The sequence below is a fragment of the Ovis aries genome, chromosome 2 (assembly GCF_016772045.2).
Source record: "Ovis aries strain OAR_USU_Benz2616 breed Rambouillet chromosome 2, ARS-UI_Ramb_v3.0, whole genome shotgun sequence".
In the NCBI taxonomy this organism is placed as follows: Eukaryota; Metazoa; Chordata; class Mammalia; order Artiodactyla; family Bovidae; genus Ovis; species Ovis aries.
Genome location: NC_056055.1, coordinates 131,681,633 through 131,707,468, shown reverse-complemented (window position 1 = coordinate 131,707,468; position 25,836 = coordinate 131,681,633). Strand labels below are relative to the sequence as shown.

The 25,836-nt window shown below is 38.6% G+C and overlaps 2 protein-coding genes across 4 annotated transcripts; one reads left to right on the top strand and one right to left on the bottom strand.

Annotated features, from left to right (window-relative positions):
- Positions 1-304: 304 nt before the first annotated feature.
- PRKRA (protein activator of interferon induced protein kinase EIF2AK2) lies at positions 305-15,952 on the bottom strand. 3 transcript variants are annotated; one of them, XM_012132652.5, is made up of 8 exons: positions 15,742-15,952; positions 15,052-15,221; positions 11,651-11,732; positions 9,129-9,207; positions 7,973-8,090; positions 6,368-6,462; positions 3,382-3,556; positions 305-1,029 (listed from the first exon to the last, which is right to left on the bottom strand). In XM_012132652.5, exons 1-8 carry the CDS (start codon positions 15,804-15,806, stop codon positions 986-988), a joined length of 828 nt encoding a protein of 275 aa, XP_011988042.2. In that variant the 5' UTR covers positions 15,807-15,952; the 3' UTR covers positions 305-985. The 3 variants fall into 3 exon arrangements, with proteins under 3 accessions (XP_011988042.2, XP_004004595.1, XP_060265666.1); XM_004004546.6 differs by having other exon boundaries at positions 305-971; XM_060409683.1 differs by lacking the exons at positions 15,052-15,221; positions 15,742-15,952 and adding an exon at positions 14,763-15,019 and having other exon boundaries at positions 305-971.
- Positions 15,953-16,041: 89 nt separating this feature from the next.
- On the top strand, positions 16,042-24,223 carry PJVK (pejvakin). The gene is made up of 6 exons (XM_004004545.6): positions 16,042-18,124; positions 18,848-19,043; positions 19,559-19,700; positions 20,748-20,865; positions 23,622-23,720; positions 23,913-24,223. Exons 1-6 carry the CDS (start codon positions 17,914-17,916, stop codon positions 24,203-24,205), a joined length of 1,059 nt encoding a protein of 352 aa, XP_004004594.1. The 5' UTR covers positions 16,042-17,913; the 3' UTR covers positions 24,206-24,223.
- The last annotated feature ends 1,613 nt before the right edge of the window (positions 24,224-25,836 follow it).

Below are 25,836 nucleotides of genomic sequence, written 5' to 3'. Positions count from 1 at the left end.
GGGTCGCAAAGAGTTGACATGACTGAGCGACTGAACTGAACTGAATGCTTTTTCAACTACTAATTCATCTATGAATGGCTATATCAAAAGACAGTACTGTGTATGACTAGAGAAAATATGGATGTGATTCATCACATATATATTTGGCAAGTATTGCTTGGGTTTTTTAACTTTGACTTTCAGAAGTGAACTAGAGATATGTAAAGAATACAGTATCCACATTATAATGTTACTCATAGGAGTGGCTGAAAAGAGCAGGGCTACAGTCAAGTCAGTAGTACTTTAATAAAATGAACAGAACCCATTATAACAACAGCTCTTTATTACATGGATTCAAATACACAGACCAATCGTGTTCTCTGAAATTTAACAACTGCATTCAGTTAAAACCTGTTAGCGCATTCCTCAACACTAATTCTAAGGGGCTTCCTTTGAAATCCCTTTACAAAGCCTTGTGCAAAGAGGTTAAGCACCAGTAGTAAAGACTGTTGCTAGCAGTTTTATTTCACCATCATCATCAACAACAAACATGCAGTTTTTCCCTTCTATGTACAGGGCATTGGAAAATGGGTGCTACACTCTGCCTATGGTACAAAGTTTATAAATACAATATACCAATACAAAGTTGAAGCCATTAAAAACATCTTAGTAACAACTACTAGGAGATAATTAAATCTGGAGTGTTGATGGAATCTATGAAGAGATTTAAAACCAACACACAAACTCAAACATTATAATACATGTTTTACTTGGGAAGGGGTGAAAGGGGAACTTCTTAGGTGCTACTGGAGGGTTTTCTCAGTTGTTCCAAGTTTACTTTCTTTCTGCTATTATCTTTAAATACTGCAAAGCATTGTGAGCTGCATCACTCTGCGCACTGCTACAGGAGATCCCCGAGCCGTGACAGACCGTGATGGGACTGGTGGACAGTTCAGCGAGACACTGGTACTGTCCGTTCGCACTCAGTTCTTCTGCAATGACACATTCAAACACGATGATTAATGCCGCATGCAGAGAAAGCAGATTTTTCTGTAAAAACAATTTTTGTTACTGTCCCTCTCCCCAAGCACCTTTTTATCTGCTACCCCACCTATCAGGCGCTATTCTCTATTCGTAAGAACCATTCAATTCTTAAAATTAGTAAGAAGCATTTCATTATCTAGAAACCATCTCAGGTTTCCTTTTTCCAAATTCATAAATATTTTTGAACGCATGGTCTCTTAATCAGCCACCTTTCCTGATCATCTTTCTGCATTAATCCTCCGGTTCTACATCATTCCCAGTATATTAAGACATTGCACCTGACTCATTATTCAATCCCAAAGTAGCAGAGAAAATCAGAAGTTCCTATTTTCTCAATAGTAGTAGCTCTGATGAGCTAGGTTCCCCCCAAGTCACTGAGGCTGGGCTAAGGGATATCAAATTCCTCACATACAATACTGATGTTAAATCAAGATACCAAATACACACATGAACACACAAATTAGCCAGTTATCCACTGCATTAAAAGAAAACCCACGCTGACTTGCTTTCCAATCTGTCCACATTTGTCTATTTGAATGATCATGGGCTAGAAAAAATATAGAAGTTGATAGCTGGGATGAGATGAAGCTACAAATTGTCCCCATTTATCTCCCAGAACTGGAACACAGTGACAAAGTGGAGAGAAGATGTCTGGCCCAGCCCCCACAGACTTGGTATTTTTTCTAGAAATGTGGGTACCCTTTTATTCATCAAGATGTCCATCAGGGCTAGTATAACAGATATTATGCTGGCAGGGACTCTTCTTCTAACCTGGCTCTACTGACCAGCTATGTCATCTCAGGCAAGTTTCTCAACCTTTCTTTGTCTTACTTTCTTCACGTATACCTAAGATAATAGAAATTCCAGATGTTCAAGATGGATTTGGAAACGCCAGAGGAACTAGAGATCAAATTGCTAATATCTATTGGATCACTGAGAAAGCAAGAGAGTTCCAGAAAAACACCTATATCTGCTTTATTGACTATGCCAAAGCCTTTGACTGTGTGGATCACAACAAACTGTGGAAAAATTCTTAAAGAGACAGGAATACAAGACCACCTGACCTGCCTCCTGAGAAATCTGTATCCAGGTCAAGAAGCAACAGTTAGAACTGGACATGGAACTACAGACTGCCTCCAAATCAAGAAAGGAGTACGTCAAGGCTGTATATTATCACCCTGCTTACTTAACTTATATGCAGAGTACATTATGAGAAATGCCAGGCTGGATGAAGCACAAGCTAGAATCAAGACTGCTGGGAGAAATATTAATAACCTGAGATATGCAGATGACACCAGCCTTATGGTAGAAAGTGAAGAGGAACTAAAAAGCCTCTTGATGAAAGTGAAAGAGGAGAGTGAAAAAGTTGGCTTAAAACTCAACATTCAGAAAACTAAGATCATGGCATCTGGTCCCATCACTTTATGGCAAACAGATAGGGAAACAATGGAAACAGTGACAGACTTTACTTTTTGGGGGGTCCAAAATCACTGCAGATGATGGCTGTGGCCATGAAATAAAAGATCCTTGCTCCTTGGCAAAAAAGTTATAACCAACTTAGACAGCATATTAAGAAGCAGAGACATTACTTTGCCAGCAAAGGTCTGTCTAGTCAAAGCTGTGGTTTTTCCAGTAGTCATGTATGGATGTGAGAGTTGGACTATAAAGAAAGCTGAAGGCCGAAGAATTGATACTTTTACACTGTGGTGTTGGAGAAGACTCTTGAGAGTCCCTTGGACTGAAAGGAGATCCAACCAGTCAATCCTAAAGGAAATCAGTCCTGAATATTCATTGGAAAGACCGATGCTGAAGCTGAGAAACTCCAATCCTTTGGCCACCTGATGCGAAGAACTGACTCATTTGAAGATTCTGGGCAAGATTGAAGGCAGGAGGAGAAGCAGATGACAGAGGATGAGATGGTTGGATGGTATCATTGATTTGATGGACATGAGTTTGAGCAAGCTCTGGGAGTGGGTGATGGGCAGGGAAGCCTGGCATGCTTCAGTCCATGGGGTTGCCAAGAGTTGGACATAACTGAGTGACTGAACTGAAGATAATAGAATTTACTTCACAGGATTAGTTTGAGGATTCTGTGACTTGAAATATGTAATGTCCCTAGAACAGTGCCTGGCACACAGTAACTCTATAAATCTTTGCTATTGTTGTTTATTATTACAACTGTACAGATGTTATCTCTCTTTTTATTATTTATAAGAATGGGATACATTAGTGATATGTATTACCACTCTGGTAACTGTGTATAGTCAGAACCCTCTATTATAATAGACATTTTGTTTGTCAAACATATTTTGAAAAGAAACAGGTTTTGGGACAAGCCAAAGAAAAAAACAATCATACCTATATCCAAATATGTTATATTAAAACCTTGTTCCTTCGCAATTTCACTAAGCAGCTGGATGTAATCTGTATTTGGAATACTGAGGAGGCTTCTTTTCAGTAAGTTGATCTTTTCACCAGGAGAATTCCTTAAGGAATGCCAAGTACAACCTAAAGAATGCCCTACCATATTTGTCTGAAAAACAGAGATTAACATTAACACTCTTGGGTTGGGTTCCAATGCTACTATGAGTATTAATTAAGCAATCAACACTTTATAAAGCATATTTAAATGAATACCATTTGGTTAACTTTCCAATTTAAACTAGACAGCACTAATAAGCTCACACATTGATCAAACAACACAATATTAAAAAAGAATGTGCAATGAAATATTGGAAGTATTTCAAAATAACTGTATAGCGTAACGGTCTCGTTAATATGTATAACATATTTAAGAGCATGATCAACAAATCTGCAAATACAGCTGACCCTTGAACAATGTCACATATATCTTCCTATATGGATTGGCATCTATACTTATCCTCTGTTTATTCCAATACAAATTTCAATGTTATTAAGCTTTATAAATTTTGTTATTCAAAATAATACACAGACAACAAAAAATCAAGTAATACAGAATTATAAAAGCAACAACCCCCATACCTACCTTCAGTCCCCTTTCCAGAAGCAGTAATTTTCAACTTTTTATTTTTAGTTATTCTGGTGGTTACCTTTGTAACAGAAATGAGAAAGCTATTGATCTTGTGTATTAATTTTTGATCAGTTACCTTGATGAATTCTCTTATTATTTCTAGTAGTTTTTCTCTAGGGCTTTATAGGGATACAATTATATTATTTGTAGTTAATGATCATTTTTATCTCCTCTTATTTCCAACCTCTTATTGTTTTCTCTTCTCTGGTTACGTTGGTTGATACTTCTAGAACAAGGTTTAAAAAAATGGTATCAGCGGGTATCCTTTCCTTTATTTCTGAAATTAATGGGAATGGATATAACATATATACATGTACCCCAGATTTTGATTTTTTTTCCCTGAGGTATATATTTAATTTTTAAAAAATCTTTTAAAAAATATTTGTCTGTGCCAGGTCTTAGTTGCAGCACCTAGGAGCCTCAATTTTGTGGTGGCATGCAGAATCTTAGTCTCAACATACGAGACCTAGTTCCCTGACCAGGGATCGAACATCTGAGGTACACATTTTAAATCACAATAGGGATATTTTAGAAGCATTTATTAGTAGTGACTACCCAATATTTTTTGGGCATCTATTGAGAGGATTATGTTTTCCTTCTTTGACTCATTACTATAATTAATTATAGCAATACATTTACCAATGTTGAAACACCCTTGCAGTCCTAAATAAATTTATATAGAAATTTCTCTCACATTATATATATTGTCTGGAAGAGTTTAAACAGCACTGAAGATTATCTCTTCCTTGAAGATTTAACAGAACTCACCTGAAACCTAACTGTTTTGTGTCACCTAACTGTGGTGTCATCTCTGATCCAGTCTTAAAAGAAACGAATACAATGTTTTATATTTTTCTATTAAAAAAGTGAAACCAAAATTATATTACTTACCTAGATTTAGTTGTTTCTTCCTACAGAACAAGCCCTTTTTTAAAATCATGAGCTTAGGACACTCCTATAGTTTTCACTTCCCATTTTGTACCTAACATCCTATTCTCAGATAATGGACCATCATTCATACCTACCTACATTTTGTGTAGCCCAATCTCTTATGAATGCCCAGTTGCCTACTCAATTTTTTCACTTAGCTACTCCACAAACACTTCAAATTCAATATATCCTATATTTAACTCATTATCTGCTCCCCCTTAAGCCCTACTCACCTTCTCTGTTCCCCATATTACTAAATGGGTACCACCATCTAGGTAGCTGCCAAGCTAAAACTGTTTACTTCTTCCTTTTTCCCTACTCTCTACATCCAGTTATTATGCCCCCATTCACTTCAGCTTTCTAAGTAAGTTTTAAATTGACCATCTCAATTGCCTTTGTCTAGGTCACCATCACGTCTCATCTGCTTTTCTGTAACAGCATTATAGCAGGTCCCTATGACTCTAATATTCATTCATCCACCATAATGCAGCCAGTCATTCCCTTCTAATGTATAAATTAGATTCTCCCCTTCCTATATTAAATTTATTTAATGACTTTATGCTACCCTCAGGATAAAGTTCAATCTCCTGAACATAGTACTTCCTACAAGATTCAATCCCTCTTTACCTTTCCTGCCTCATTGTTTGAGACTCCCTCCCTTCAAATTCAGTGCTCCAGCCATCCAAAATTACTCTGGATAACAAGTGTTTCACTCCTGGTCTTTGTACATGGTCTTTCTTCTCTCTCAAATTCTTTTCACTGCTGTTATCCTATAGGTCTCAGCTCAGACATGACTTCCTCTAGTGAGGTCTTCCTGAAACCCTATCTTGGTTGGGTCCTTCTTCTATCGTTCCCAAGAAGCCCTTGTAAGGCCTAGTCTGCAGGGTTCTTTTCTTTCTCAGTAGGCTGGCTGCAAACTCCTTAGGGCCAGAGACTATCTTATTCACTATATACTAGTATCTGGCATAAATCTGGGCAAATATTATCACTTTCCTAAATGTTTGCTGAGTGGATAAATGAATGGACATCAAGCGATGGGAGTGAAATGTCAAGCGACGGGAGTGAAATGTCAATCTGAAGGCAAAAACAGCACTACTGACCTAGCATCTTTAGAAACCACCATATGATTCTGAATTTGACTGTGCTTCCCAAGCTCTCTTTCCTGGCCACCCCTGTGACTCTGGCTCACATACAGCAAGCACCTAAAAACTGGGGTAGTGTATTACTCAACAGCTGAGAGATTTTTGAAAAACCGCAACTCTGTAGTATACCTACACACAATGAAATCTACAATCATGTGTTGTTCCGACAGCAACACACGTTTAATCACATTAACATCACAGACCTCTGATCATTACTCACCAAAGAAATGTGGTTCTCTGGAGAAATATTACTGAATTTGGCAAGAAATTTCTCAGCAGCATTTCTCTTGGCTTGTTTCTTTGATGCCCCCTTTCCTAAATAAAGGAAAAAAAGAGCAGTAGGTTAGAAAATAAATTAGTGTCCATAGAGAATGACCAAATGTTTAAAGTACTATGTTTCATCAGAGAACAATCTCATGGTTTTTATATACTATTCTTTTACTGACCTGACATCTTTACTTGTTCTGTTTCATGCAATTATTAATTGTTACACTTTTGAAGGCATTTCTTTAGCAGTTTATCTTTAATAGTTAAACTTTCTGGTTTTCTTCAACAGATGTATCTCCTTATGTCTAGCTTTAATGAGCCATACTTGGTTTAATTCTGATGAAATATTCTTAGATTTGAATTACATCTCCCATCTTTCAATGTCTACTTCTGGCTTATAATTTCCTGCACACTGATAACTATGTGGAATTTCTTCAACATGAATAAGAAGGGCATAGGAGAGGCTGGAGTTGAAAGATACCATAAATATAATCTATTTCCATGTTTAGAGATTTAAAACTCAGGCCTAGGCACGGAGATTAAGCAATTTGCCTAAGCTTGCAAATCAAGGACTGCATCAAGAACCGAGGTGAGGTTTCTGCTTCTGGCTCAGGGCTTCCTGCACTGACCCACACTGCCTCTTGGGGGCAAACAGCTGCTTCGTACTTCAGACTAATATCTAGCCAACTTAAAATTTCATTTCAAGCCACTTTTAAAATGATAAAAACGTGCTTAAGAAATTAAAATAGAAATCCTTAGGAGTACTTTATTAAGTGACTTTTTTCCCTCATAATTTGTGGCCTTTACAACATCGAAGTTGCTATAAGACAAAAGGTTAATTTCTACTTTATTTTTATTTCACTATCAGCCTCTTTGGAGAAGGAAATGGCAACCCACTCCAGTGTTCTTGCCTAGAGAATTCTGTGGACAGAGGAGCCTGCGGGGGTCGCACCAGAGTCGGACACGACTGAAGCGACTTAGCATGCATGCATGCATTGGAGAAGGAAATGGCAACCCGCTCCAGTATTCTTGCCTGGAGAATCCCAGGGACAGAGGAGCCTGGTGGAGTGCCGTCTATGGGGTCACATAGAGTCGGATACGACTGAAGCCACTTAGCAGCAGCACCAGCCTCTTATCAATTATCTTCTTTTTAAATGTAATCTTCTCCTAGTCCTTCTGTCTTCTAGAACAGTTACTGAAGCTCCAAGAGATTTACTACTGCTTTTTTCTCCAAAATGATGTTTAAGTCTCTATTATATCAACGAAGACTGTTTTAAGAGTCAATTACTTACTTGCATGTCCATTACCAACCCATGATTTTTTAAAAAAAATCAAATTAAGAAGTATTCTTTTTTTTTTTAGAAGTATAAGTATTAAGCCAACTATTTATACTTCTTAATAAACTCAACAGCAGAAAGTTAGAGACAGTAGACTAGGAGTTTGTCAGTCTTTTTCCCCTCAAAGAAGTATTTGAGACGAAATCATAGCAGAAATTTTTTCATCCTCTCAAAATATTTCAAAGGTTTTCAACTGTATCACAGTAGAAAGAAACAAATACCAGTTTCCATGAATGATTCAAGCCTGCAAATTGTGGTATATTCCCTCTTATGAGCAGGTCCTCCCTCCTGGGAAAGGGTATATTCAGGAAGTCTCCAGCCATGATGAATAGCCAATTCCTAGAAAATCGAGATGAGCCTTTAGTAGTAATTTTTACTATGCAATGGCTCAATCACATTAATGATATTCTCTCATGGTTTTGATCCCATTTCTGTTTATATGTTTGCAGAGAACAATGATATTCTGCAGTATTTAAGAGAAGGTCTTCTATTCCCCACAGATATTCCTGCATTTTACATCTTGTAAGCCCACGACACCAAAACTGAAGCAGTTTCCTGCTGTGAATGGTGTTCTTCCGTTAAGCTATAGTGAGCTGGTTATCAAAGAGGTCAGACAGAAGGATAAGCTATTCTCACCCTCTTTGGGAACATGGGAGAGGACATTACTGGTCTCATGGCCATCAGTCCCCAAAGTCTCTTCCTAACTAACCTTCTATACCCACAGTTGCCTAACTGACTGCATCCGATCAAGAGCAGGTGAGGAGCAGAGAGCAAACATACACACTGGATGAGACTGAGGAAAGACAGGGACAAAAACTACAGAAAAACTCATAGAGCAGGAAAGAGACCAAATGACTCGCTGGATAACAGGGAGGGGAGTTGTCCAACAGAGCACATGGATAATCTGCCAGAAGGATGTTCTCACATAGAAATTCAAAGCTGAATATATTTTTTGGTAGAATAAGCAAGTAAGCAGATGACTTCCCTTGTCCTGTGTTAGGTAAATCAATTTGGGTCCTTTATAGTCTTCTGTCTCAACAGAAGTAGAAAGAGATTTGTCACAAGAGTGGCAAGAAATATTCTTAAAATATAAAACACTCTACCCATGTGCACTGAGGTCCTATTGATCTCAAATGAGAATTCCACAAACCAAAGGCAGATACTGTATATGGAAGAAAATCCAAAACATAAATAAATATGAAAATAACTTCAAGTTAGCACTTTAATATCTAATGATCGTAACTTGGAACATAAAATGTCATACCACCTAATCTTTAAAATGTTAATTCCTTCTCTTAGCCCTTATGATATTATCGACATTTATGACATTTTTTCCAGAAGACACAAAATTAAGTATGGAAAAACTGTGCCACTTACCTGTAATGAGCCAATAGGATTAAGCTGGTTCTTTGGTTGCTTGGAAGGGTCAGGCATTAAGGGATCAGGAACTGCAAAGCTGAACATTTTTATAAAGGGTTATAAAACAAAATAATCTTTCCCAAATTATTAAATAAAGGATAAGCATTTTCTATTTAGCTCGCCATGCCTTTGCTCTTGTGTTCCTTCTACATGGAATAACACCCTTTTCACCCACCTCTTCTATGGGAATCTGATCTATACCTCAGCCAAGGTATACCGCAAATGCAACTTTCTCTCAGAAGCCTATTGTTTTACCCCAATGGGACACAATTTCTCCCTTCTTTGAACCATTGTAACATTTGGTTTGATACTTTCTTAAGCAATTATTTTACCATTAAGTTGTACACTCGTACAAATACATGCTATTTGTCTATCCATCACCATACCTCTCTCCTGTTCAGACTGTAAAATCCTTGATAGTAGGGCCTATGTATTACTTACCTTCATAAGCCCTGCTGTGCTTTATATAAAACAGATGCTCAATAAAAAACGTATTTAAATAAACACACTATTGTTACAACCGCATGAAAAGGGAAGACTAACAGGATGTTTAGCTTGGCAGTGTAAACCATACAGATCGCAAATGTAGCTTTTTTATCCAGATTTATAGAAGAAAGACTTGGCCTGACCTACCATATGCTCTATGCTAGGATAATCTTCCTAAGGTTTACGTATGTGTGCTCAGTCACCAAGTTGTGTCCAACTCTTTGCAACCCCATGGACTGTAGCCTGTCAGGCTCCTCTGTCCATGGGATTTCCCAGGCAAGAATCCTGGAGGGGGTTGCCATTCCCTATTGCAGGGGATCTTCCTGACCCAGTGACTAAATCCTCATCTCCTGCATTGCAGGTGGTTTTTTTTTTTGTTTTTTTTTTTTTGATGGCTGGCATGAATCTGATTTGAACATGTAGGGGCTGTGATTAAGGAAAAAGAGAACAACCTCTTCTGAGTAGTGTGAGCTTACTAGTTACGTGGATGACGGGTGTCTAACGCGGAACAAGCTGCATTTCAAGATTACTGCCACCTTGGCAGCTAGTGTTATTTCTTCCATTACCAATGAGGTTGTCATTGCCACTTACTAAATTTCTTTTCTACCTGCCAGAATTTCAAGCTTTACATAGGCTGATGAGATACGAACATTCATTTACAATGCTGTACACTGAAGCTACCTAAATAATTGTGATGGAGAAGTGAGAAAGTCTCTTCATCCCATCAGGCCACTTTAGGCCTGATTTACAGCTTAGTATTTCCATCTTCTCTGTCAAGAAGCACAAATACATAGTAAACTTTATTAGTCTTTTTTTTTTAGACAAAGTGCCGGTGTGCAGAAAGGACACTCTGTATGTTCATTTCTACAAATATATGCAACGCTCTGAGTTGACCTTTGGGTTGCACAAAAATGGCATGGCCATCACCAGCAAGCAGAGAATCTAAAACCCACCATGCCATCTGGCATGTCCAGAAAACTAGCATAAATCAATTACAATATATGACCCTGCAGAAGCAGACATTGTGTTATGAGAGCCAAGGCCTTCACTGGTTGGTCCTAAATGACCTGAACAGTTTAGAGCTGATAAGTACACAGGAAGAACGCTGCAGGAGACCCTAAACATGTCCCTAAACAGCAAGTTTTTCCAGGGGTGGGAAACAAAAAAAAAAACATCCTAAATTCTCACAGGCCTCTGCTGTCAGCTATAAGCAGACACACCAGAATGCACTCCCAAGGATACCTGAATTCATGTAAAGGGAAGAATTTGAAGGCAAAACATGCTCCTCTTGGATATGCCCATTAGAAACCAAAAGACACCACTTTACGATACGAAAGATGCTCCAGGGCCAGTGCTCCTTCCAAAAACAACTAATGTGATAACAAATTATTTTGGAAAGATATGTCAAGAATAAACATCCCATTTAGCATCCTCTTATATTTGGTATACGTTTTCTAGTAGAAGGAAATCGTCTCCTTACAAATTCAAATTTCTAAAAGAGTACTTTTAGCTGATATTTTTCTGTCTCACACTTTGTTTTCTTCAGTGTAGAAACAAAACTCTTAATACAGTAAGATATTTGTCAGAAGCACTCTGGTTTTCTACTCCTGTACCTCATCTGGAAAAAAGAAAAAAAAAACTAGTTTATGACAGCCTTCATCTAATAATGTTGTTTAGTTGCTAAATCATGTCTGACTCTTGCAACCTCCTGGACTGTAGCCCACCAGGCTCCTGTGTCCATGGGATTTCCCAGGCAAGAATGCTGGAGTGGGGTGCCACTTCCTTCTTTGTCATCTAATAAAAACTGGATTTAATTTCTTATGGATAAAGTGTCTTTAGGGGATGACAGGTCTTCACAAGGAGATAGAATTTTATTAATAGAGCTAGACACTATCAACTGTTTACTTTGTTGCTTTTGTGAGCATGATCAAACTTTTAATCTTACCTCAGCCATGATATTTTTGAGCTGCAGAATACAAAGAAATTTAGCTCACCAAATACTTGCATTGGCTTTCAAAATGTTTATGGCAGCCTCTGCAGCTCTATGTTTCGCCAGCTTCTTACTTGTACCTTCACCTGAATTAAGGTTAAAAAAAAAAAAAAAAACAACTCTTTACATGCTGAAAAAATGTGAGGCTTGGATACAGTTTTGCATAGTACAAAATAAAGTCACTACATGTATTATATATACACACTAGGGAATAAAAACATACACTACATACAGTTATACATTGAAATAAAATACCATAAAAATTAATATATTAAAAACCCCTTTGATTTCAAAAGTGCTAAGTATTTAATTCTAAGTATACTTGTATAAAAATCTTTATTATGTCTACTTTATATATGTTTATTACATAAAATGATAATACAGCAGACTGTCACTATGTATGCTAAAGAAAAGCAATTTACTTCCTTTATTCCTAGAGAGGAAATTCTTCTATAGCAAGAAATTTTCTTTAAAGGTGGCACTTACAGCAACATTATTGAATAGCAAAATGAGCACATTTCGCTCTAACAGCCCCTCCTATACTGGATGAAACCCCTCTGCTTGGCTAACCAGTCACTGGCTACCTGTTGGATATAGCGGGGGAAGGTTTGTTTAGGGAATGTGAGAGATTACATTGTTATGTGTCTTTCATACAATCTGTATCCCTTACATGGGTAGCTAAGGGGGTAGAAGAGACCAGGCCTGACTAATAATCACTGAGACTGACGCCAAGTAAGCAACCACACAAGTAAATTATAAATTCAGTCTTTTTCCTTCTGAGTTCAAACTAGGTGTTGAGAACTTGTCCAAAGTTGTGTCAGAACGGCATATCCATTCCTCTGATGTAGAGGAAAGAAAGGGCACATGGAACAAACGTCAGGTGTGGCTCTCAAGCATCAGACAACACAGAAACCACACTTATTTATCCATTCACATAGGTATTATGGATATTGTATTCCTTTGAAAAATGTGGGAATTAGGAGCACTGACGCTCTGCACTGAAATATGTGGGAATTAGGGGCACTGACCCTCTGCACTGAAAATTCACGCTAATCTACAGTCAGCCCTCCATATCTGTGGTTCCTCCATTTCTAGCTTCCTCGGTAACTGCAGATTCAACAAACTGTGGATTGTATGGTCTTGTAGTACTTACTACTGAAAAAGACTGACATCTAAGTGGACCTGTGCAATACAAACTGTGTTGTTCAAGAGATAACTGTAGCAGAGAACTAAGCAGAGTCCCTGTCCTTAAAGAGCATACAGCCTAATGTGTGAGATTTTGTCTATAAAAACGATGCCTGAAAAATGAAGTCACAGGAGGCCTAAGTGCAGGTTGTAGGGCAGCCTACAGAAGGGGTAGCTCCGCTACTCTTGGTAAGGACTCAGAAAGGGTTCATGAAGGAGGAGATAACTAAACAAGGATATGAAAGATCAGTAAGTCGGTGAGAGCTGGGGGATTAGGAAGAGCACTGGAGGCAGAGAAAGGGCCACTGTCATGGCTCAGAGGCAACACAGAGCACATGTTCTCAAGCCCCAAGTTGTTGGGACGGTACGAGCTTGAAGGAGGGAACTTCGAGATAAAGGTCGGACAGTTGAAGGGCAGAAGGAGAGTTCAAAGAACAGTCTCCTCAATTGTGCTTCTATAACTTTAGGACTTGCCTGGGAATTTTGTTAGAACACATACCAAGAGTAGGTGTGTCTGGGTGATAGCAAGGCTGCTGTTGACCACACTTTGTGAAGTAAGGTTGTCGTGTTAAGAAATCTGTATTCATCCAGAAGGTGAGGGGAAAACCAATGAATGGATTTTAAGAGTTTGAATACTTCAAATGAACAGATTTGAATGCCAGAAAAAATACTCTGGTTTTTTCTGTGGAAAAAGGATACCACAAGACAGAAGCTAAAAGAGCAGCTATGAGACTGCAGCTATATTCCAAGTGGCTCAGACAATAGCAACAGGAAGAGGAGAGAAGCAGACAGATTCAAGAGATATTTAGGAAGTAGGATCTGATGGCATAATGGACAACGCAAAGAGGGAGGAGAAGGAATCCAGAAGGTGAACTCAAATCTCTACTGTGAACAAATGAATGATGGCAGTGCCTATACTGAACTGGGGAATGCAGGGGAAATGGATTTGAGAGAGAAGATGGATTCAGTCTGGGACAATGAGAGATGGAGGTGTCTTTGGGTCATCCAAGCAAAAATGTCTAGCAAACTCCGGGTGATGCACTGTTTCGTAACGGCGCCTGGGCTAAAGACAGAGATTTCAGAATTATTAGCCGTTAGGTACTATTTGAAACCATGGAGGTAGATACACTTGCACAGAAGACAGGCCAGCGTGAGAAGAGTAGGGGGACTAAGCAGTCGCCACAGGTTGTTAATCTTTCACATAAAACACACTGAGATGGGGAAAATGCTACTTTTTCTTGAATTTTCACTGAATACTTACTTAAAGACAGACCAGCTAAAGCAGTAGTGTAATGTTGAATCTGTCATTCATATGAGAAATTTCCAGCTAGACTTTAACTACAATCCACCTGCCCCACATAGACAAAAAAGGTTCAAAAGGTTCTTAAAGGGACTTCAATGAAAATAGCGGACTCCAGATTTTCGTGGACACAAATGATGCCTTCCGGCTACCAGATGGTGGAACTTCAGCCTTTTTACTGAATTTCTTTCTTGGCATTCTTCCAAATTAAATTTAGTATTCAATATTTCATGTTTGCAATTAAATAGATACATAAGAAGTAAAATGTCTACATTTACAAATGGGCTACTTCAGTTATCATTTGCTGAAGTTCAGTGACCATAATCTGAATTTTGAAACTTCGCTGCCATGTGACCTTGATCATGTTTCTTATAATCTCTCTGGACCTATTTCCTCATATATAATAAAGGTGATAACATTAAAATATCTGTACAGTGTCAGGAACTAGAAGCTACTATGTATTACGATGTAGTTGAGCCTTCCGCCTTCCTCATTTTGCTTGGATACGGAACCAAGTGTGGTACAGTGGACCCAGAGTGCCAAACGAGTCCGTACAAAGAGGGGAGCAGGTCAGAAAATTCTGGGGTCATGCCTCCTGGCATCTGCTATAACCTATGGAATTTGACAGCACCTTCTGATTCAGCTATGGCTGCTCCAAGAACCTTTCCTGCTTCTCCCTAATTCTTGGAAGAACCTTAGGAGGCTCTTAGGGTATGTTTCTGAGCTTCTCTTGATATCTGGGGAAGAGAAAATTAGGGAGAGAATCAGAAAGTTGCAAAGTCCAAATGACCTGAGAAAGGCATCAGTTTCAAGAGACTGCTCCTCACTGACGTCTCTGGCAAAAAGGGCACTTTTTCCGAACGAGAAGCAATACCCAAGTCTGGACCACCAGCCCACATGGTCATGGGGTTAATACAGACCTGTGCAGGTTATGTCACCAACGGTTACTCTGAAGGTGAAAGTGGGCACGTGTATTTGCACATCGGATCTTTCACATTCATAAACCGGGATGTTCTTGGTCTTCATGCCGTATTCGTGTAATACCTGAATCGGTGTTTTCCCTGGCTTAGCTGTAATCATCTTCCCCAAACTGCAAAAACCAGACAAAGCTGTGCGTTGCATGTCAAAGCGGGGAGAGAAGCAGAAGCAAGCAGCCATCACCGGTGACGCCGGAGGGACCGAGCTCCGGGTCGGACAGGGTTAGAGCTGACGAGGCGCGCCAGTCTCCGGGCCCCGCTGCGGAGGTCTTAAAGAAGATAACTTGAATGCGGGTAGGAGGGATTCGCAGGGGAATCGAGAGGTACGGCGGATGCTGCATCCTCCCAGGTCCCAGCCTGCAAACCCCTTTCCCTCCGCGGCAGCCGCTCTCCCCCTCCGTCCAGCCGGCGCTGCCCGAGGCCACGGGGGGGGCGGGTCCCCGGCCGGCTTGCGGCCGAGAGGGCGGGGTGGAGCGCTCGCTGGTCCGTCCGCCCGCCTCCCTGCAGCCGCTAGGACGCGAGCTCCGGGAAGGGGCTTTACCCAGAATGCTGCTGGATAGCCGGCTCCCCCGCCCCCTGCTGCCCACCACTCTGGGCCCTGCCCGGCTCGGTCCCGATCGCTCAGAAACTGACCTGAAGGTTCCGCTGTCCTCGCGCTCCATCGGCGGAGCCGCGGCGCGATGCCTGCTCTGAGACATGGCGAGAAGGGACGGCTTTGCGGGAGCAAGAGCAGTGTAGAGCGACGTCCTCGCTTCCCCAGTGGGCTGGTACCCGAGAGGACGGATCCAAAGCCGACGCCTCTGCCTCCTCCCCTCTCCTCACTGCTTGAGTTCTTCCCGGGGACGGGCGGGGCCGGAGGCGGAGCCTCGGTGCGGCAGCGCAGGTCCCGCTCCCGGCCACGCCCCCTCGTGTCCCTGCACCGCCGCGCTCCTTGGCGGCCCCGCCCACCCGCTTGCCGGGCGCCTTGGCGCCCAGTCCCGCCCGCCCTCCTAGCCCGGGCTTTCTCGGCTGCAGCCGGTGCCCGGCCTTCGGCCCACCGGCTCGGGGAGACCGCAGTTCTGTGTCCTTAAAAGGAGGCCATTCCCTTCCCAGAAAGAGGCTTGTCGCCAGGCAGGCAAGCTTCAGAGTCTTTGAGGCCTGAAGCTCAGCCTTTTTTTTTTTTTTTTTTTCTGGCCAGGTTACGGGGACGGGGAAGAGGAGGGGTACGTCACTTTAAGAAAATAATTTCAAAATTCCAAAAGCAGAATTGCTGGAGAGCCTCCCCAGGCATGGGCCCGAAGCCTAAGACTCGCAGTATATCCGCTCCTGAAGGCTCGAGTGGGTCCTCCTGTCCTGGAGCCCTGCGTTTAGGTGCTCCCGGGCACGTCCGGAGACCCGCGCCTCTCACCCAGGGTGGGCTCCTTTGTCTTCTAGGCTTTCGTTGCCTGGTGAGTGCTGGGCCAGCGGATGCCCGCAAGGCACGTTAGGAGTAAACGAAGGCTTTTCTGTGAAACCATTTCTAATTAATGCTGTTTCTGAATACCTATGTTGGTTGTGATGGCATTTGCCTGGGATGTACCACCTTTGTTGGGGATCAGACAGCGACATTAAGTGTCCTATGGCTGGCTTCTAGGGGTTTTGCTTGCCACGTGCAGAAATGACTCCTTGTGTCTTCTCATTTCTGGAGATTCCCTCGCACAGTTTTATTCACACGAAGGGACATTATTAGAAACTTTTTGATTGTTACTCTGAAGCCCTGGATACTAGAGATCAAATGAAAAAAAAATTATCCAGAATCTAATCAAGCTGATTGAGGCTTGAATTAAGCCTGTTTTTATCTTCCTCCACCTCCCCCTTGTATAGATGTTAATATATCAATTGCTTTTCATTGATATATTTTAATGAATATCTTACTTTAAATACCACATAGCCACTATTTCAAAATGTTATCCACGTATCTGTGGCAGTACATTATTTCAGCACTCAGATTTGTTTATGAAATTTATTTTTAGCCATTAAATTCCTTAAAAACAAACCTAAACTTTATACTGCTCTCCTTAAATGTTGAGTAACTGGGATAATAATGGTGAAACAAAAAGAAAATAAATGCAGCAGGACTCTGTTTCAAAGAGATACTATGTAGTAGCTTAAGATAAGCCCCTAAATCAGAGTTGATGCAGTTACATTTAAATATCTTTCATTTAGTATTTTATAAAGTTCTGCATGCAATTGTTTCCTTATATTCTGTGAATTTATTTTTATATTAATCACTTGGTTTTGTAAACATACAAGGAAAATGAATGAAATGTTCAAAGAATAAACTGGACTATAACAGAGAAACAGTACTTTTCTGTTGCCAATATTGGCATGATGGATTTGTGAAGGACTTCCCTTTGGACTAGGTCCACTGTAGATGGTGTCCAGGGCTAATGTTAGTGGCTAAATTGTATTGTTCCCCAAAGGGCTATTTGCTTCCTTCAAACCTGGCAAACCACTACTGTGAGCCTCATCAAGGACATTGGTGGTATTTAAAGATTACTAGTTTTCTGCATATATTTTAGTATTATAGACTGCAATTCCAAATTGACTTGCTTTTAGTGTATCATTTTACACTGTTAATCTATAATTCATTGCCTGAGCATACCAGGGAGGCAGTGTTGTGAATTGTATAGTGGTAAGCTACTTGCTGAGACCATGCTTTGTATTTTTCACGTGTACAATTATATTTAAAATCAAGCAAGGCTTAGTTTTATGCCTGATTTTCTTTGAAAATATGGATTTGTTATCTGAGGGTTGCAGTGGATGACATTTTGATTCAGTATTAATATGTTTGCTGCTGCTACCAAGAGCTTTGTCAAACAAGTTGGAGATGGAGGGAGATTAGTTCCTGTTCCAAGCCTCAGTGAGGCTGACAAATACCAACCTCTAAGTCTGGTGGTAAAGAAGAAGCGATGTTTTCTGTTTCCTAGATATAAATTTACCTCAACACCTTTTACACTGAAAGATATTCTTCTAGGAGACAGAGAAATTTCAGCTGGTAAGTTTGAATGTTTGTTTGGGAGTGATTACTCATTCACGTGTATTATTCGTAATCTAAATGTAGGTTGTCTGTGCTACTTATGTTCGTAATATTTACATATTTTCATTGATGAAAGCTTTTATTACTGTAGCATAATAATGTTAACAATGCTTAATGTTTGTATAGTAGCAAATCTATTGATTGAATAATTTCAAATGTATTTTATGTTTATTGTATAATTTAATTTTAGTTATTTTATAAGTTGTTTTAATCAGATCAGTTTAGAATATGGCATAATAATATATTTCTTCATTTATAAAATGGGGCTGTTATTCAGTCTTACCTATCTCATATGGTTAAATGAGATTAAATTAATTTGTGTTTATTTTTTAATTCTCTTATTATGATTGGTAAGCTGAAATGTATTAAGAGGCTAGTTTAGAAAGTAAATTGACATTTTGCCAAACTTTTCTTATAAACACTTGTTTTTCTTTCAACTAATCATTGGATCTTGATGCTTAAGTGTTCTGTTGGCTGAAAGAAAATTTGAGTTCGTTTAAAGTACTCTGGATATTTATTTCTCTTGTCAAATTAATTGAATTGCTCTTTTTCATCTTGATTTGAGATGGTACCATTCTCAACATTTGGGTAATCAAGTTTTAAATGATAAATTAACGTATTACTCTATATTTACATTAGATGAATTTGAGACATTTAAAATATTGATTTCTTGTTTTAAAGGTATTTCATCTTATCAGCTACTGAATTATGAAGATGAATCAGATGTTTCACTCTATGGAAGACGAGGCAACCATATTGTGAATGACGTTGGGATTAATGTTACTGGATCAGATTCCGTTGCAGTAAAAGCTTCATTTGGTGTAGTAACCAAACATGAAGTGGAAGTATCAACATTACTCAAGGAAATTACTACACGGTCAGTATAATAGTCCTTAATAGACTTCCATGTTTTCTTTAAACATTTTAGTTATATAAACTTCATGACAAAGTGTTTAAAACATTCCAGTTATATTTTACTAATTTGTTTGATTTATTTGAAATACTACAAATTAATCATATACTCGAACTTTGGATAAGTGTAGATATCCAGAATCATTTGGTTTAAACAAAATTTAATTTTCTGCAAGATGGCTTTTGTTCTGCACACATTTTGCTAAATTATAAGATTACAAGACTTCAAGAACCTACTTGCAACAAATACACTAAAAGTTTCCTCCAACAGACTCCTCTAGTACACATGTTTTAACGAAATAGGAAAGGCAGATTATTAAATTTCTTTTGAGCATACTTTCTGATTTGTATTAGGACTGCATTGATTTACTTTTAATTAAGGTGGATCATGAATAGTAACACATGATAAGCAAAAGTGTACTTGATTATACATAGTTAGATGATACAGATTCTTGTGAATGTCTGTCTTCTTGATTTTAGAAAAATTAATTTTGACCACAGTTTGATACGTCAGTCAAGGAGCAGCAGAAAGGCAGTGTTGTGTGTGGTCATGGAAAGCATCCGAACCACACGACAGTGCTCACTGTCTGTGCACGCTGGAATTCGTGGGGAAGCCATGAGGGTAAACAATTAGACTCACTGGATTTCTGTTCTCAAAAGCTGCAATGGGAATTTAAGTATTCAAGAGCCTTGTGTATTTTGTCAAATATTGAAATTAAACAGCGGTAATTGTATATAGGATTTTGCACGCTAATGGTTTTGGTTTAGAATATGAAGAAAGAAATCCAAGAAAATTTGAATTATAAACATGTAAAATAAAGTGCACAATGGAGTCCCTCAGAGTACTGTTTAAATGCTGTTTTAAGAATACAGACTGAGTGTGTTTACTGAACGCTTCGATTTTATTTTTAAGTGATAGTTTATACTTGAATTTAAAAGTTGAGTTTACATTTTTATATTAATTTTTCTAAAATAACATTGTCAGTAGCCAAACATGCTTCATTCAAAGTTAAATCCTCTAAAAAATCCTGAAAAGTTATTTGTGTTTAATTTTTAGCTCAATTATGACATTATTTGTCATTGCCTTTCACCTAATAATGACACATAATGATGATTTGTTTTATTAAAATTAATTATTAGAAAGATAGAATACAGTGATAATCTTTTCAAGTCTTTGCAAATGAAGTGGCTACATTTAAGTGCCCACCAAATTGTTTTATTGTATCATTTTGGGGGCATGAACTGAATGAAACATTTGCTTAATTGTTGGTGATTGCTTTGGAAAGCTGCTAAAAGCTCTGGGGGCTTTGAAACAGTGGATACAATAGGCTAAAAACAAATGTAGCCCTTAAAGGCAGTGGATTTGCAGTAAAAAGGAAAAGGTTCCTATGACCGGAAGCATCATCCTTGTGGTAGCACTAGTCATTGGCTTGGATACAAAGTAAATGAGAAAGTAATAAGTATTTCCTAATATAGATCCGGAGTCCCTGGATCATTTATTTGAACCTCTGCTATAAACAGTTGAATTCAAGTAGGGTAGTTCTTTACTTGGAGGGGTGGAAGAGTTTGTTTGTTTTTGGTAGGATTGTAGGGAATGTTTTGTTTCTCCAAAAATATATCATTTACATGTTATACTCCTTAACAATGTTGTTTAATTTATTTAATATAGTTTCATTTTATGGATGAACAGAATCCCAAGGGAAGGGACAAAGCTATTGTTTTTCCAGCACATACAACCATAGCTTTCAGTGTTTTTGAACTCTTCATTTACTTGGATGGTGCCTTTGGTGAGTGAATGATTTACGTGAAACACTTAAATTATTATAGTGAGAATCTCTGTCTCTGTCTCTCCCTGAGTGTCTAATGATGAAGAGTGATGCTGTCAGCAATGTTGATATTATGCTTGGGTGAAATGACTGGGAAAGACCCAATAGTCCCTCCTTCCCCATAACCTCATCCCTGTTTCTTGGGGAAAGCAGTAGACTTCCCAACACCCCACTTCCAGTTATAGTTGAGAGCTAGAATGCAATCCACTGGCAAAGTATTTCCTTGACTAACATGGGAAAATAAAAAATAACCTTCTAATAAGTAGTTTTGGGGCTTCCCAGGTGGCATTAGTGGTAAAGAACCTGCCCACCATTTCAGGAGACATTAAGAGACACGGGTTCGATCCCTGGGTCAAGAAGATCCCCTGGGGGAGGGCGTGGCCAGCCACTCCAGTATTCTGGCCTGGAGACTACCGTGGACAGAGGAGCCTGGCAGGCTGCAGTCCATGAGGTCGCAAAGAGTCGAATACAACTGAAGTGATTTAGAACTCAAGCAGGTAGTTATTGAGGATGGCAAATAGAGGAGGCATACACAGTAGGAAAGTGTCAGGGCACCCAAGCTAGCATAAGACAACCTTTCTTCAGGTTTTCCTTTCATAGACCCAGCTCTCCTGACCCTGGACTACCTAAACCCTTAAAGGTACAAGTACTTCTCTAAAACCGTCATCTTATATGATACTGCAGTTCAGGTCACTTTAAATTTCTACATTGCATCAAGTTTTAATATTAGGAGACCAATCAGCTCAAATCTAGGTAAAACCCAAGGATTAGGCAAGGCCATTTATAAACATTTTTGTTGTTTTTTATTTCCTTTAAACTTTCGATTTTGTATTGGAGCATAGCTGATTAACAATGTTTCGACAGTTTCAGGTGGACAGCAAAAGGACACAGCCGTACATATGCATGTATCCACTCTCCCCCAAACTCCCCTCCCATCCTGTCTGTCGCATGACACTGAGAAGTGTTCCCTGTGCTATGCAGGAGGATCTTGTTGGTAATTCCTTCTAAATACAGCAGGGTATCCATGTCCGTCCCAAACTGTTTTAACAATCCTTCCTCCCATTCTTCCCCACCCCTCCCCCGGCAACCATAAGTCCGTATAAACACTTTTGTAAACATTTTTAGACCTGTTTTAGCTTTTGCAGTTCTGTTGGAAGAGAGAATGACGAGTCAAAAAAAACCAAAACAAAACATGTTAATAAATTTTGTTTGGGACACTAAAGGGTGTGAAAAAAAAGTGAAGTCCCTCAGTTGTGTCCGACTCTTAGCGACCCCATGGACTGCAGCCCACCAGGCTCCTCCGTCCATGGGATTTTCCAGGCAAGAGTGCTGGAGTGGGGTGCCATTGCCTTCTCCAACTAATGGGGGTAGGTTTTTACAATTATATTGATCATTAGAGTATAAACTGATATAACTGATAATGTCCATCAGAATTTAAAATTACATATATTTTAATCTTATTTAAACTTTTAGGAATTTATCCTACACATATACTCACACATATGTGAAAAGACATGTATAAAGATAGTTCATAATAGTAGAATTTTGGAAATAACCTTAAGGTGGAGGGATTGAAAGAAAAAATTAAAAAGCTTAACGTCTAAGATTTACAAAACTAAATGAGTTTAGAAGAAACTCAAGTAGACTATCAAGTGATGTTTTGCCAGTCTGTAGCATTTCTACTTCTGCAGCAGCACCCTGGGGTATTCAAGCACACTGTATTAAAGTTTAAAATTGCACTGAGTCTTTTGGGACACCTTCTATTTCATTACCTGCTTATTAATTCCTAGATCACCATGTTGGCTGGAGTTATGAAAATATCCTTTAACACAGGTACTTAACATAGAGGTAAATCATCAGAAAATGAAAGCACCGTTAGAGTTAATAAGAAATGCGGCACGGACCCAAGAGAAGTAGATAATGACATACTTGCTCTGTTTATGACCCCAGACCTGCTAATATGCTAGTAAGTGATGCTTGCAAAGAACTGGAATGGCACGTGTTTTTCAGCAGCTTTTTGGTTTAAATTGATTGCCAGTAATGACAGTGATATAGTAGGGAGGAAGAATCCTTCAAAACCTGACAGTGCAGTCTGTTCCTAAGTACAGATTTCACATGTGTGTACATGTATCTGTTGGATAAACTCCTAGAAGTGTAAATAAGACCAAAATATATGTAATTTTACATTCTGATAGATGTATCAATTCTATCAGTTTATACTTCTAATGATCAGTATAATTGTAAAAACCTGTACCCTTTAGTGAACTAAGGTACATCCACACAGTAGAATACTGTGAAGCTGTTAAGAATTAGCACTAAAGATACTACTGACATGGAATAATCTCTATGATATTTTAAAGAGATGTATATCTATTAATCTTAGAACCCAAGATTTTATATATGTACATACTTACATACATATGTACATAGCCTTTATGCCTGTGAAATATATGGAGTATTTCTATAAGTACACACAATAGTAGTTACCCCTGGGGTGTAAAGCTGAAGCTGGGGTCAGTGAAGAGACTTATTTATCATTGTATCCTCTTTTTGCACTCTGAATTTTGTACCATGTAAATGCTAACTTTTCTAAAAATATGTGAAATTTAACTTAAAAAATAAAGTGAATGGGATGTGCCAGAATTCAACCACAATTAAAACTCCCAATAAAATATGAGTTGTTCAGATTATAACATCTTCTAAATTTTTTTTTATAGACCTTTGTGTCACTTCAGTGTCAAAAGGAGGATTTGAAAGGGAAGAAACGGCAACATTTGCACTGCTCTACAGATTGAGAAATATACTATTTGAAAGAAGTATGTCCATTGAAGATTTTGTTCCTTCTCAGATTAACACTTGAGGTTCTCTTTATTAATCTTTTCTTTAAGAATTTGAATTTAAAAGCCAAATTTCATGACTGATTGTTTAGACTTACACATACTTATAAATGCAGTCTAGCTATACATTTTTTTATTCGACTTTTAACACGTCTGTTTTTATCCTTTTAGATAGAAGAGTGATGGACACCATTTCTCGTTCACAGCTTTACTTAGATGACCTTTTTTCTGACTATTATGACAAACCTCTCAGCATGAGTGATATTTCACTCAAAGAAGGTACTCACATCCGTGTTAACTTACTTAATCACAACATTCCAAAAGGACCTTGCATACTCTGTGGAATGGGGAACTTTAAAAGGGAGACAGTTTACGGGTGTTTTCAGTGCTCTGTTGATGGGCAGAAGTATGTGCGACTTCATGCCGTTCCTTGTTTTGACATTTGGCACAAGAGAATGAAATAAAATGGCAAATGAATGTACCTTGCTGGTGTTTTGGGTGCAACTGTACCACACACCTTTCCAAAATTATCTTGGTTCACTTTGATGAATTGTAGCAAATTAAAGAGGGGGAGGAATGAGAAATTAACCTGTCTGGGCATCATTTTTCCCATTTATAACATGGAGATGATAATAGTGTCTACCTCAGAAATTGTCATGAAGATTAATAATATTGTTTATATTGGAAAGGCTTACAGATAAAATTCAGAATATAGACATTCCTTCATAAAATCTTCCATTTGCATATACTTTGGAACTTAGTCTGCCATTTTACATAGAAAACTTTCGAGATACGTGTCATTTTAAATCAACTTTTAATTCGATATTTGAGGATGACAGGAATGCACAAGTGGCAACTTTCTGATGCCTTAACTGTTGCCCTAGGTTTGGTAAAATGAGAAAAATGTGTTAATAATTTAATGTAATCCTAAATGTTTAATTGTGGTATCAAATTAAAAGCACACTGAGCTCAGTATGGGGTTTTGTGTACATAGTTAAGCATGACTGATAGTAGTAATGGGCTGCCATTCAGTGATGTAGGTATATATGTGCGCACCAGCTTTGTCTTTATAAGAACTCACTACTGTCATTTTACAGTTAAGGCAGCTGGGACACAGTTACTTCTCTTCTTTGAAAGTGTTTAAAACACTTAACATACTTGGTTCTCAGAGACCTTTTTCATCTACTCTGTAAGACATATGAAATTTTTTCATGCACAAACCTAAATAATTGGCTCAGCTAGTAAGGAATCCACCTGCAGTGTGGGAGATCTGGGTTCTATCCCTGGTTTGGGAAGATCCCCTGGAGAAGGGAAAGGTTACCTACTCCAGTATTCTGGCCTGGAGAATTTCATGGACCGTATAGTCCATGGGGTCGCAAAGAGTCGGACACAACTGAGTGACTTGCATTTGCACTTGCTTGCTTTATTAAAATAATTACAGAAGTACTGATAAAATTTCAGAACTCAAAGTATATAGTACAGCAGTCACTACTAGGCATATGCCAATGAAGGTGTTAGGCAATTGTGTAAATATGAAATATTTACTTGTTTATGTATGTAGAAGGGTTAAAATTTTATTTATTTAAATGTGAATAGTTTTCAAGTAAATTTCCATATCCATATGATATCATCTATGATTTTTTAAAACATAAGTTTAAAAGTACTTGGTATGAAAATAATGGGATAGAAAGGTTAGAATTATCATAGGATAATTTCCGGTATAGCTTTCATGACATTTTTGTTTTGCAGAGTATATAATTCAGATGCAAATATGAGTATACTGATAAAAAAGTGACTTTTTTATATGGATATAGACATGGATACAGTTTCTAAACCAAAGTATATTGTGTTATCAACTTAAGTTTACTACTGAGCAGGGTTTTCTGAGGAAGGTGAAGGGATGAAAGTTGAGATTGAGTTAAGTGAGGAGGAGGTATAAGACTGGGTTATGGGAATGGAGAAATATTGGGAGACAGGAAAAGATAGTAGATGTTTTTATTTTATGAAGTGTCTAGCTCTGTGCTACACATATGTGATATTCACTAACCTAGTGGGATTTGTGTTGCCCTTATGCTTTATTTTTTTTAAGATTTTT